General features: G+C 39.5%; 2 protein-coding genes across 5 annotated transcripts in view; one reads left to right on the top strand and one right to left on the bottom strand.

The window, feature by feature from the left end:
- LOC133847025 (uncharacterized) overlaps positions 1-3,856 on the bottom strand; it is a 69,248-nt gene extending 65,392 nt beyond the window's left edge. For 2 of the 3 annotated variants that reach the window (XM_062281764.1, XM_062281763.1), the window contains exon 1: positions 3,611-3,856. The gene's annotated coding sequence lies outside the window, so the exon portion shown is untranslated. The remainder of the gene's footprint in view (positions 1-3,610) is intronic. The other variant, XM_062281765.1, reaches the window with a different exon arrangement.
- Positions 3,857-5,009: 1,153 nt separating this feature from the next.
- LOC133847031 (SUN domain-containing protein 2) lies at positions 5,010-7,147 on the top strand. 2 transcript variants are annotated; one of them, XM_062281777.1, is made up of 2 exons: positions 5,010-5,638; positions 6,352-7,146. In XM_062281777.1, the coding sequence occupies exons 1-2, from the start codon at positions 5,234-5,236 to the stop codon at positions 7,024-7,026; spliced, it is 1,080 nt and encodes a 359-aa protein (XP_062137761.1). In that variant the 5' UTR covers positions 5,010-5,233; the 3' UTR covers positions 7,027-7,146. The 2 variants fall into 2 exon arrangements, with proteins under 2 accessions (XP_062137761.1, XP_062137760.1); XM_062281776.1 differs by lacking the exon at positions 5,010-5,638 and adding an exon at positions 5,678-6,219 and having other exon boundaries at positions 6,352-7,147.
- Positions 7,148-13,494: the final 6,347 nt, after the last annotated feature.

The following is a 13,494-nucleotide window of genomic DNA, read 5'->3' as shown; positions in this document are numbered from 1 at the left end:
TGTTTCTTGGCGCCACTTTAAACCTTAATAATTTAAAATATGGAATAAACGTTCTTCTGTAAATTAGCAAAGAATTGAAATCAAATCTATTGTGTGACAATTTCATGATTCAACTGAATTGAAACTAGTTAAAAAAAAAAAAGGAGACCCGACTTTAATTTAAGTTCTACATTCGACGAAAAAGTTGATCTATAATTGAGAAAATAATAGATGACTCAAGTGTCATGTTGCTTCGCTGATTATCTAATGATTCATAACTCATTTGACATTATCATTTCAAGTTCGTTTAGCATTCAAATCGATAGTACTTCGTTCCATTTTTTTTCGTTTTTTTTTTTCGGAGATTCCTTACTTTATTTTGTATACACACACCACTTTCGCATACAAATTTCTTTTTAGAATCTTTGTCAGTGACGCAATATGCTTAAAAAATAAACATCAGATATCGCAGCCAGCCAATTGGAAAGCACCACACATAACAAAACATGGCATATAAGATTGTCAGGCACAATGATCTGGAGGTCTAAACAAACACGCTTTAAAAATTGCTTTTGCTTCTGCTTTTGCCTTTCCGTTTCTTGTGAAATCTTCTCAACACTTATCAGAACTGATAATATGCTAAATATTTGTTTGCCTACCAAATTTGATAACTGTAGTCTCAATAGTTTCTAGGTTCAGACAGATTATTCAGAAAAGAAATGGAATAAGTTGATGATGGACGCAAAAATAGATTATAGAAGTTTCAAAGCTCAAGGTTTAATCAGCAAAAATATGAAAGAGAGAAATACCGACCTAAGGAAATTCATTGCAGCATCATATAAAATTCTGTGAATTCATTTTTATACAAAATTATGTTTAGACAAACTTATGCTCGGAATCACATCGAGTTAATTCTCGGAAGATAAATTTAGTTACATATTCTATGATCTCAAATATTATTTCTGTATAAAGTAAATTTCATTGAAATAACTATTTTATGATATGCCAGCAAAATTTCTTCCAAAAAGGTCTTTTGTTTTGTCAATAAGTTAACAAATATTACTAGAAACTGACCAACTTGAAAATCTTCTTTCTCATATGATATCTTATAGAATATCTATATCTTCATCCAAAAGGATATACCTAAAGATTCCATTGCATGAGCTTATGCTATGCCACGAATTTGATAGCTCTATCTCTGTAAAACTCTTAGTTCCGATAGATTAGTTTAGAATAATCATTAGACTATAAAAAAAATTCACAAATATTTCACTAAAACCATTTTTCAAATAGTTTTCGTAATTCTCTCAGGTTTTCGCATTCATAGTGCATACGTAATCGAGCGATTATTGAATAGAATTGCTCAGTTTATAGCCAGATGTTGTCGATCCCACTAGCTGATTTTATATTATATGGTCTCAGCTCAAATAAGCTGCACTAATGTGTGCATAATAAATATAGAAAGAAAGAAAGAAAAAAAAAACTATTACAGCTGCTTTTTCCCACAATGGGAATACACTTGGTATACACATACATCATATATAATCTATATATGATTGTAATGCTTAGCACAAATTCCATAATGATTAAAGCTTCGAAACTTACCTTGAAAAGTTGTTAGGTTGACGAATCCAAAATCGAAGAGAGGTGACGAGAGGCGAGGCGAGGAGAGAAGAGACGTTTAAGTGTTGCCAAGTGAGTTTACAAATAGAAATATTACATATTACATATGCAAATAATATGTGCATGTAATATAAACATTTTTACAATTTACATATTCTTAGGTTTATCATTTCGATTTTATTATTTTTGTTTAATACGGTTTCGTTTCGTTCGCATTTAACGACTTGTATTTGCATTTTTTTCATTTCATGGACAATATTTTTCAATCCAAAAATTATGTTAAATTTATTTATATTTTATATATTTCTTGGAATAGCACACAATAGAACACGAACGATAAAACGGTAAACTTAAATTTTTCATTGCAGATTTGCAAAGATTGAATTTTCATTTGAACTATTTCTGCTTTTATTGATTTTTCATTTTGTAACGAGTGAAAAATTGATTATAGAAAAAAAATATATAAAAAAAAATAATCCAAAAAAACTATGCATTTTATATGTAACATATATGAGATGGTGTGTGTATTAGTGTGGGTGTGTATCTCTTTGTATGTGTGTGTGTGTGTGTTTGAAACTTTAGATGCTTTTGGTACACAGGAAATGTGGCGTTGCTGCTGGGTCGGCAAACTCTTGTTACATTTGCAGCAGGGCGGTGCCGCAACAGCCATAAACAATAAAAAGCTTGCAACATTATAGAAATTTTTAAACAAAATTGCAAACACACATTCTGCTGTGTATATATATGTGTGTGTGTGTGTGTGGGGCTTGGTTTTATATGCCTCACTTTTATTTGAATTTTTCTTTTACTCATACACACACAAACAGGGCCAGCTGTGCATAAAAACAATTTCAATTTATTATATAAAAAGGAAAGAAACGAAAAAAAACAATCTATGCCACTTTAAAAAGCACACAAAAGGAAAGGCGAAAAAAAAATTAGAATTGAAGCGCAGACGACGACGACGTCAGCAGAAACAGAGAACTACAGCCAAACACACACACACACACGCAAGCACTCCCATGCATATATGTATATGTTTCTATATATTTTTATATATTGCTAAGTGTACATAATATACACACACATACATAGCGAGCTCACAGAAACGAAGGAGAACCAAAGCAAGAGAGCGGGTGGAGTGTCACACACACACACACACATATTATGTATACAGTACACGCTCGATATTGTGAACAACAACAATAACAATACTATTAAATTTCTTCACACGAAAAAAATATGTAAAGTTAACTTTACATATGTATTTGTAAAGTTTACTTTACAGTCAGCACTCTTTACACAGTCTTCGTCTTGTGTTCAGTCCACAGAGCGTGCACTGTATTTACGGTACATATACACATACATACATATGTATTCCAACAATTTGCGCTGCGTTTTGTATTTTTTTCATCGCCTCTTTTTCCTTTTTTCGCATAGATCAGCATTGCATTTTGGGCAGCAACGAACGAAAACAGTAACAACGAAAAAAAGAAGAAAAAAAAGAGTGCACATACACACACACACACACCACACAAATAGAGATGTATATAGGCAACAACAAAGAGTGTAGCGACTGAGGTGGGGGCTGAAGTAAAACACGACGCAATTTTCCACACACACACACACACACATGCACAGTTCTCTACATTATACATATAATAAATATATAGCATTATTTAATATTATTATGCTTGTTAAAGTGTAGGCGGCGACAGAACACGACGGGTTTATAACTTTTATTTTACTCGCTTAGCTTCGATTTGATTTCGATTTTATTTTATTTCGTTTCATTTTATTTCGTATCGTTTTCTTTTTTTTTTTTTTTAACGTCGTGGGAGAAGACAAGGCGGAGGGAGGCTCTTGTTCTACCGTTTGAATTTCGTTGGTATTTTTTTTTATCGGTTTCGCGTTGTTGTTGGTTGGTTGAAATATTTTTTCTCATTTTTTTTGCGCTTTTGTTGCTTTCTTGGGCATTTTTGTTGTTGTTACTGCGATGCACATTTACCTTGTTGTTAATATTGCATTCGAGCGACGATTTTCATAATTTTCGTGAATTTGTTATAAATAAATTCGCAACGTATCTGCGCAACGTCGTGAAATTTTCACATGCTCTGCTCGCGCACACACCCGATTTTAGGATTTGAACAACGTCGACAACATGGACAACGACGACGACAACGACGACGGCGGCGACGCTGCTGCTTGGCTGCTGCTGCTGACGTTGTTGCTGCGGTGCCGAGTGCTGAAAGTTGTGCGCAGCTCGCAAATAACCACATCGAACCGCAACCTAGTTGCCATCAAACCGTTTGAGCTCGAACCGTAAACATTTTGTATCAAACTTGCACACACTGGTGTGCCAAATATTAGGCATGCTCAGCACCGCAGTGTATGTAACAGCTGAAAGCTTAAGCATAGTATGTGTGCAACAAAGACAAAAACATGTACACTCGCAGCACCACAATGTTTGCGATGCGCTAACAGTCGTGGCCTGCAATTAATCATAGACGCCAATGTAGCCATTGTTGCATTCGGCTTTGTCGCTGCTGCGACTGCTGCTGTAATTTTTTTTTCGAACATTTTTTTTTCTGCGCATTTGCCAATTTTGTGTGTAGTGAAAGTGAAACACAAACATGACAGAGGCAGAGGACTGACGACTGAGCAGCAGCGTCGCGTGGGCAGCGCGAACAACCAGCAACATCATGCATGCATGTTTGATGCTCGATTTGGATTACCGGTCGCACATACACACATGTCATACACGTGCGAATGTGTGTGTACACAAACATGTATGTGCTGTGTTCTTCTGTGCTGTGCTGTGCGCGCGCTAATGTTTCATGTCTATTAATATTGTGTTTGTTGCTGCTGCTGATGTTGTTGTTATTGTTGTTATTATTAGGCGGCCACCTTCAGCTGCCGCTGCTAGCCCCGCTGCTGTTGCTGCTGTTGAGTTTTGTGCAACAACACACATAGATTCTCACACTCATACTCTCATACATGGCCGGCCGGCGGTGGCCTCATTGCTGTGTCCATGCAGCATTTCTAAGCGCCGGCAGCGTTGCCAACTTTCAGTTCGATTCGAACCAGTGAAGTTTGGCAACACTTCTGCGCGACAGCGCCCATCCACTTGCGCGACTGCGGCAACGTCGTCGTCGACGCCAACGTTCGATGTTAATGTTATCGCTGACGTCGACTGCGGCCGCGACCGCGGCCGTTGCTGTTTATAACAACATAAATAAATAAAAGGCAAAATGGTAAAAGCAAACAACAAAAGGCAACAACAACAGCAGCAAGAAGCAGCAGCCGATTAGAAGCTCGTTTTAAACGGCAGCCACAAACACTCACACATACTCACATCCATATACTATGTATGTGTGTGTTTGTATTTATGTATGTATGCTAACTGCATTGTGCATCAGCTCTGTCTGCTGAGTTTGCTTTGCTTGACGTTTCGTTTTTTGGTCGTACATACACGTTGTGCTTTGTATGACATACACTTTTTGCGGTCTCGCTCTCTCTCTCTCTTTCTTTCTATACGACGACGAACGCGCAATCGTTCCGTGTATTTTCCACAGTTCAACATTAGCCTTACAGTCAGTCAGGCTAAAATCCAAAAAAAAAAAAATTAAACATGACGTCGCCCAATTTGTGTGAGGAAAAGGAAGTAATGGAGGAGTTCATTAGCTGCTATCGCCATTTTACGCCATTGTGGAACACCAATGCCGTCGAGTATCTATGCAAAAAGAAGAAGCAGCCCGGCTATCAGGAACTATTGAAAATCTTGCGACGCGTTAATCCCGAAGCAACACTGCTGGATGTCAAGCGCAAGATCAATTCGTTGCGTTGCTGTTATCGCCGTGAATTGAAAAAGATACGCAGTAAATCGTATAGTGGCTATGAGCCGCGTCTTTGGTGGTTTCATTCCATGGACTTTCTGCAGCCCGTACTTAACCTCAATGTGACGACGCAGTACTTGAAACGTGACAACAACAACAGTTTGTCGTACGACGACAGTCTCGATGAGGCGAGCATGCAAGTAAGTATGATGCGAGAAAGAGAGAGAGAGAGAGACAGAGAGTTCGGTTGGTTGGCTGTACGACTTGGCTGTACGACACAACGCTGTATGTACGACCAACGACAGTTGAATTCTTGTGCGCCATCATGTCGCATCATCATCACGTGCGCAACACCCAATTTTGGCAGCAATTCTTTCGCCTTTATCGTTCCATGCCCGAACTGTGGCTGGCCAACTCGAAAAACTATCGCAATCGCAAACTGAAAGCGCAATCGTATGAACGTTTGCTGCAGCATTTGCGTCATGCCGATCCCAACTCGAACATACACATGTTAAAGCGTAAAATCAACAATTTGCGCACCTCGTACCGTCGCGAACTGCGCAAGGTGCACGAAAGCAAATCCTTGGGTCGCCATCAAGGCGATGAGTATGTGCCATCATTGTGGTATTTCAATGAGCTTGACTTTCTCTACGATGAGGAGACGGGTGAAGCGCAAACGTTGCTCGAAGCTGATCATGAGCACGAGCACGAGCACGGGCACGAAAATGAGCATGAGCAAGGGCATGCGTATGCGGATGACGAGGGCGAAGAGTTTGTTGAGGTTAGCTTAGTGCAGTGTAGCAGCAGAGGTCGAGAGTCGAGAGCTCTGCTTGCCTATTTGACTTGTGACGTCACAATTTACATAGTATACATATGTATGTATTTTCGTTTTCTCTCTGCGCTCTTTTTGCAGGATGGCGATTTCTTTGCACAGTCATTTCAACATGAAGAGGATATGCTTGTCATCGAGAACGATGCCGAAGCTGATGCCGAAGTCGAAACCGAAGCTGATGCCGAAGTCATTGGTGAAGTGTTAGAGCAAGGGGGCGGCGGTGGCAGCGGCGTATTGAAAGTGAAAAACAAACAATTGTATGCACCTTCCAGCAACATCAACAACGGCAGTAAAAATCTACAGTCGCAGCGCATCTCAAGTGCAGCGACAGCGCAGTCAACGTCACGTAGACGCGTGCGTAATATAAGTTATGACGACGTCGACGCCGACGTCGATGCCGACTATGAGGAATTGACGTTACCCGAGAGCAGCAAACGGCGCCGCCAGATGATTGACCATCACCAACAACAACAACAACAACAGCAGCAACAACAACAGATGATGGTGGTTAACCGCAGCAGCAGCGTCGAGCATGCGGATAGCGAATGCGATTTGATTGGCCAACGCATGGCTGCCCATTTCCGCAACATGCGTCCCGATCAGCGACTCTTTGCCGAGCGCATTATCAGCGAGGTGCTCGTCTATGGCCGCATGAATCGTCTATCGCTCGACGCCCGCTTCCTGCCCAACGGCAGCGTCAACGCCAGCAGCAGCGGCGGCGGCGGCAGCGGCATCGACGATGTTCATGCGAAATAGTGCAAACATTAAAAGGGGAATGAGAGAGTGTAACTTTAGGGGGCTGGAAAGGGGGAACTCGTGAACTTTTGCCAATTAACGAGAGAGCGCGTTGTTGTGACTATCGCAACGGTGGGGCGTAAGGCGAAATGAAAGTGCAGGCGACAAAGTTGTCGCAAGCCAAATGCGTAATATATCATAGTATCATAGTAAGTCATATAATATGTATAGACTTAAATAGAATAAATTTTGTAATAATAAAACTTGACAAAACTAAGGTGTAAACTTTGTTTTTTTTTTCTTTCATCAGAACAGCTGAAATGTCACAAGCGATATATTTTACGACGTCACTGAACTTTCGCCATTTGATACCCCGTTGGAAGGTGACATTTTTGTCGCCTGTTGTAAGTTGAGGTGTTTGTTGTTGTTTTTTTGCGCGCGCAATGAATTGTAAGAGGCAAAAGAACCGTATAGTTCATAAAACCGGTTTTTTATTCATTTTAGATTTCTGCAATGTGCTGGCTTCCCGCTTGCACTCACTCTACTCTCCCATTCTCTCTCTTTCTCTCTCGCTCGCTTATTCTTGTTATCTCTGTTAATCGCTGCTATCCTGCTGCCACTCTGCTTTGTTTCGACCCCGCGTGTTTTTTGTTCCCAACAACCACCGACTTCTTGTCGTCTGGTTCTTCTCCCGCTTCATCTTCTTCTACATCTTCGCCTGCTTCTTCATTCATGTAGTCCGTGCATTGGCACAGTCTCAGCGCAGCTTCGGCTCTGCGCTCCATGCTGACCAAGAGATTTCGAACGTTTTGATACCCTATACAATTTTAAATGATTAATCTATAAATTTTAAGTAAACAATTTAATTGTTTCAATATATCATAATACAATTTCTATGCAGCTTGCTAATAAAATGTTTTAACACTGATTTTAAAAAATTCCAACAAGCAGCAAATCTGTAGGGCATCGATAAGTCGAGCAACCCTCAAAATCACAAAATCGTTCTTTGCTTTTGTTTCGTTATTTTATTTTTTGCTTTAGTAACTTTAATTTGCTGCCATTGCCGTTTGGGGTCCGTTATGTCGAGACCATCACTTGTTTGCCTCTGTGTGTGTATGTATGTATGTATGTGTGTGCGTGCGTGTGTGTGTGTGTGTAGGGCAGCTGCCTTGGGATTGGGATAGTCATCTGAATCTGAGTCAGCCTGAGTTTCAGGCTCTTACACACAAGCTTGATAAGAAAAACGACATGCTATACTTACAACAGTTCAAATGTTTAAATTTTTTTTTTTTTAATGTACATACATATGTATGTATGTATGTATGTACATATACATACATATGTATGTATGTATTTACGTGATCAGCATATAAAATCTAGAAATATCACGACTACTAAAACTGACACTAATCACAATAAAAACAATTTATTAGTAAAACTTTTAACCAACATAAGAAATAATACATATTCCAAAAATGCAGTTTAATCACAAACTAATCTTAACTATTATTAATTATAATATCCCTCTACTACTTACATAGCGGGTATAACCCTATACCTATATATGTACATACATACATACACATGTACATATATATACATAGTCTCTGTCTGTGTGTGTGGGTTTGTCTGTACATGTATGTACATATGTATGTACATATGTAGAAATAAAAGTTGTGTCTTTCTTTTGCCACCTTCTCTTGTCTCTGTTTGGCATTAGCAATTCTCTTTTTGACTTTTTCGCCATACACTGGCATTGCTGTTCTTATTTTTGTTGTTGTTGTTGTCATCGTTATTCTTGTTGTTGTTGTTCTTGTCGTGGTCTTTAATTTTCTTTTGCCATTTTTACTGTTGCGGCGGCTTTGCCAGTCGCCAATTCGACTTTGTCCTCTTCCCCTCTCCATTCGCAACACAACAGCTTTGCCTCGCCCCCTCCCACCAATGAGAACAGCAGGTCATTAAAATAACTTTGTTGCCATGTCCTTCCTGTGTTCATTTTCGTCTTTGCTCTGCATTTTTATTGCCGTTGTCCGCGTTTTGCGTCTTTCTACACAACGTCTTTGCCCTTCACTCAAATGATTCTTTTACGTTTCTGTTGTTGTTGTTGTTGTTGCTGTCTTTGTCTTTCGAGTTTAGCACAATGTGTGTACAGTAAATATTACTTATGCGCTACGTTTATAATGCAAAATAATTATTTGTGATACATATGTATGTATGTATGTACATACAAATATCAGTTTCCAAAAGTTTCAAATAATTATAAGAAACATTTCAATGATATCGATTTACTAGGATTATATTGATCGACTATAACCAGCAATCACTGTACTGTATGTATGTATGTACATATGTATATACATATGTATGTATGTACGTATGTGGTTTGTTGTTGTTGTTGCTAGGGAACCGGCATTTAAGCCGGCGTACAATTTTAGGCAAATTACTGCTGTGTTGGCTCAGCGCGATGTCTTGGATTCTGCTTTGTCATACAAAGCTGTGCCGATGCTGATCTCCCCCCTTCAACCCACAAGCGGCCAACAAAGGCCGCAATCAACCACAATCAGCCAGCCCATCTCAAAGTGGATGTGTTTGTTGGTTGGAAGAGGGGGTTGCAGGGCGCAAAATGAAAATGGCAAAACAAGGTCAAGTGTAGGGAGCAAAGTTTGTTTGAGTGCACACACACATACATACAAACATATAGAGCAAGAGAGATAGAGAGAGAGAGAGGAATGTACACACGCACGCAAATACAAAAACTATAAATAAAAAACGAAAGCGCGCAGCACTCGCATAACTTTTTCATTAAGCGCAGTTTGTTGTTGCATTTGTTTAAACAAAAATTGTCAGGCCGCTGACGTCGACAACGACAACGACCAACGACATCAACGCTGCAGTCGACGTTGGCGTTGGCGTCAACGTTGGCTGAGTCACGCTCAACAGGCGGCGCGCAAAAATTTTTGAGGTTAACTTTTTGTCACATTGACGACGAAATAATTTGCACAAAGATGTGAAGTTTTTGTGAGCTGAACTTGACGTTGTATGTATGTATGTACATACATGCATATACATACATACACACTTACGCATGTGTGTTTTCATGTTTGTATGTACTTATGTATGTACGTCGACGACACCTGTGGCTGCGAAATGCGAGTGAACGCAAAATAATAATGAAAATCAAATCGACAACAGCAAACAAAACAACCCTCAAACTAAACTCAACTCAACTGAAGATTTGCTGGCAATTTACAAACCTACGCTGGAAGTCAACGACGACGTCAGTGCCAAGTGCTGGCCTCTCCTCTGACGCCCCCAGCATTCCCTGTAATTGCACATGTGTGTGACGTTCATGATATGCGCGCCCCGAAAATGTATGGGATTAAAGCGGGCAGCTGAAAGTGTAACTAAAAATCATTCGCAGAAAAGCAAAAGCCTCATTTCGATACAGACACAGCTAAACACATACATACATACGTATGTGTATGTATAAGTGCGAAGGCATATGTGATGTACATTTGTATACAAATTATATACATCTCTACGTACATGTGTATATATGTATATTTGTACGTATGTATGTATGTACGTATACACTCACATAACAACTACAACAACGACGCAAAACGAAAAAGAAACCTACATAAAAAATTAAATGGAAATTTCTGATATAAAACACATACACACGCATACACAAACACACAGATACCCACATTGCCAGTCAGCCAAACGTGAACTCAGCGCTGAAGCAGCAGCATGAAGTTTGGCATCGTCGCTTTTGTTCAGGCACCATAACAAAGCACTGCGCTGCCGCAGCGCAGCCAGCGGCAAAACGTAACGCGGCGGCAGCGGCAAACTCGTCGTCGCACAGTGTCCCACATTCATTTTCCACATCAACAATAAGTACGAGATCTATAAAAAAAACTCAAATCAAGATTCATATACATATGTATATTTTAAAATTTTTAATTGCAACTTCTGAAGAGTTTTGTAATTTTTTTTTTGCATGTTTAAGCATTTAGGGTGCGTACCACTGTGCGCCAGCAGACTCACAAACAAATAACAGGCAAGCAATGACTGACGGTCGTCGCGACCGACGTCGCGTCAGAGTGTAGTTTTCGCGCTGCAACAGCAGCGTTAAAGCGAGAGAGGCAGTGAGAGAAAGAGACAGCAATAAACGCGATACCCAGTGGTGAATGAGCTGTGTCAGCAGGAATTAAAGATACTTGGCGTAATTCTTGGAAAAAGGTTCAAAATCAATTTGAAAAATTAAAAAAATACAAAACTAACAAATGATAGATAACAACTGCACAATTTCATTAAAATGATTTGATTAATCAATAACAGCTTTTGCACGTTTTATTAATCGTGATGTGGTGCGCATGTTGATTAAAAAATTGTGTATTTTGGTGAAAACCCAGGTGTTTAAAATGTCATTTAGTTATTTATGTCTTCTTTTTTAAATGTTTAGAATCAATTTTTTTTTGCTATTTTTATTTGAATTTGTCATAATTTGTCAATTTGACTTAAAGAGACGACTTAATTTAAACAGATATGCTTATAAATATGTACACCTACATATGTACATATGTATATGAAAAAGAGAACACACACATACACAAATGAACATCACTAGCCAGCTGAGCACAACAAAGTGCAAAATGCGCCAGTGGGTGGGTGGCTTTGGCTGTGCTCAGCACACAATAAAAAAATGAAAAAAAACAAACATTTTTTTGCTACAATTTGACACACAAAGCAGCTGTCTGCGCACACATACACATCGCTTATGTATATCACACGCTGTGTTGCCATAGATACATACATACATATATACACATACATACAAATATGTATGTATGTAACCGTTTGATACATACATACACAAGTATCTCTGGCAGCGGGTTGTCGGCAGGCGGCGGTTGTTATCTACTGCGCATTGTCTTGGTGTTGTTTGCGTAGTTGTCTGTCTGCTGCCAGTGTATTGTATGCATGTTTGTGTGTGTGTGTGTGTGTGTATAGAAGAAGATGAAGCAGCAGCAGAATACTGAATAACTAGCGCAGACGCTTGTAGTCATGGTAGCGGGCGGGCAGGCGATTGTTGTTGCTCTGTTGGTCGTTCGGTCGGTCGTTTCGTCTGTCGGTTGAAGAACCGAACCATGCAGACAAATCAACATGACACGACCAACGGCAACAACAACCACAACGACAGCAGCAGCAACAACAAAAGCAACTGAAAAACCGGCACATTCAACTTCAACGCACACAGACGCAGACAGTGGCAGACGAACAGACGGACAGACACACTCACTCGCACGCAAAAGAGACAGCAAGACACAACGACAGACGAAACGGCCAAAGCGACTGGCTGACTAGCAGTGTTGCCAGTTCCTTTTTCCCCCGCGAAATCTGGCTATTTTGTGTGCCCATGTTTTTAGCTCTATTCGTATTTTGTAAATGCATACACTTTTCTTTAATTATTATTATTGGATACAACTTGGAATATTGCATCTGATTTATCTGACGGCTATCAACGCATAATTGCTAAAAGGCACATGTTAAAGATACAAGATACATAATAAATTTTATTTCAGTTATTACGCTAGACATCAAAAATTGACTTCATTATATAAAATTATTATCAAATGAAATATTCCCCTTTTATATAGTACACGATAACATTGTCAGTTTTTGCAAATTATTGAAAAATGGTAGAATTTTGTTACGAACATTAACAGTTAAAAAAAACAGCTATATGTTCTGAATATTCTTATGCTGCAAACTGACAGCACTGACTGGCTGACGACATGCGAGTGTGAGCCGAAAGAGAGAAAGAGACAACGAGGGACTGCGAAAGATGGAGCATAATGATGAGTGTAGAAGGGGAGCGCGTTGGTAAGAACGTGATGGTGACTGGGGAATGGGAAGGGGAAGCCATGCGAACGAACGCGTCAGCCAGTCGAAATAAATAAAGCAAAAGGCTGGCAGGCAACAGCAACAACAACAATAACAACAACAACAAGGAGGACAAAAAGCAACGCAAATAAAACGAGTAACGCAAAAATAAAAATAAAAATAAAAATAAGAAGAGTATGTGCACATGAATGTGTGCGTATGTGTGTAATAATAAAAAGCAAAATAAAATGAAAGCAAACGAAACAAGCATTCGGAGGAATGAGAACGGCCTGCGAATTTTTATACACACATGTGGGTATCTGCACGTATGTATGTATGTATGTGCATACATACATACATATGTACATGTGTTGGTGTGTTTATATATGCACATACAGATGTATGTCAGTGTATGCACGTACATATGGAGATATGCATGTTGTGTTTTTAGAGATGGCTGCGTGTGTTGTGTGTTGTGCAGAGCGGGACGGGAAATGTGCGCAGAGCATGCTTTTTATCAGGGCAGCGACTGCAAAGCTTAGGCGTCTGTCCAGATGCCAAATGCAAATCGATGGGTTAGATCTATTCCAAGGCAAATGT

This window comes from Drosophila sulfurigaster, chromosome X, assembly GCF_023558435.1.
Source record: "Drosophila sulfurigaster albostrigata strain 15112-1811.04 chromosome X, ASM2355843v2, whole genome shotgun sequence".
In the NCBI taxonomy this organism is placed as follows: Eukaryota; Metazoa; Arthropoda; class Insecta; order Diptera; family Drosophilidae; genus Drosophila; species Drosophila sulfurigaster.
Note: the sequence above shows the minus strand (reverse complement) of the source record. Positions and strands in the feature narration are given on the sequence as shown.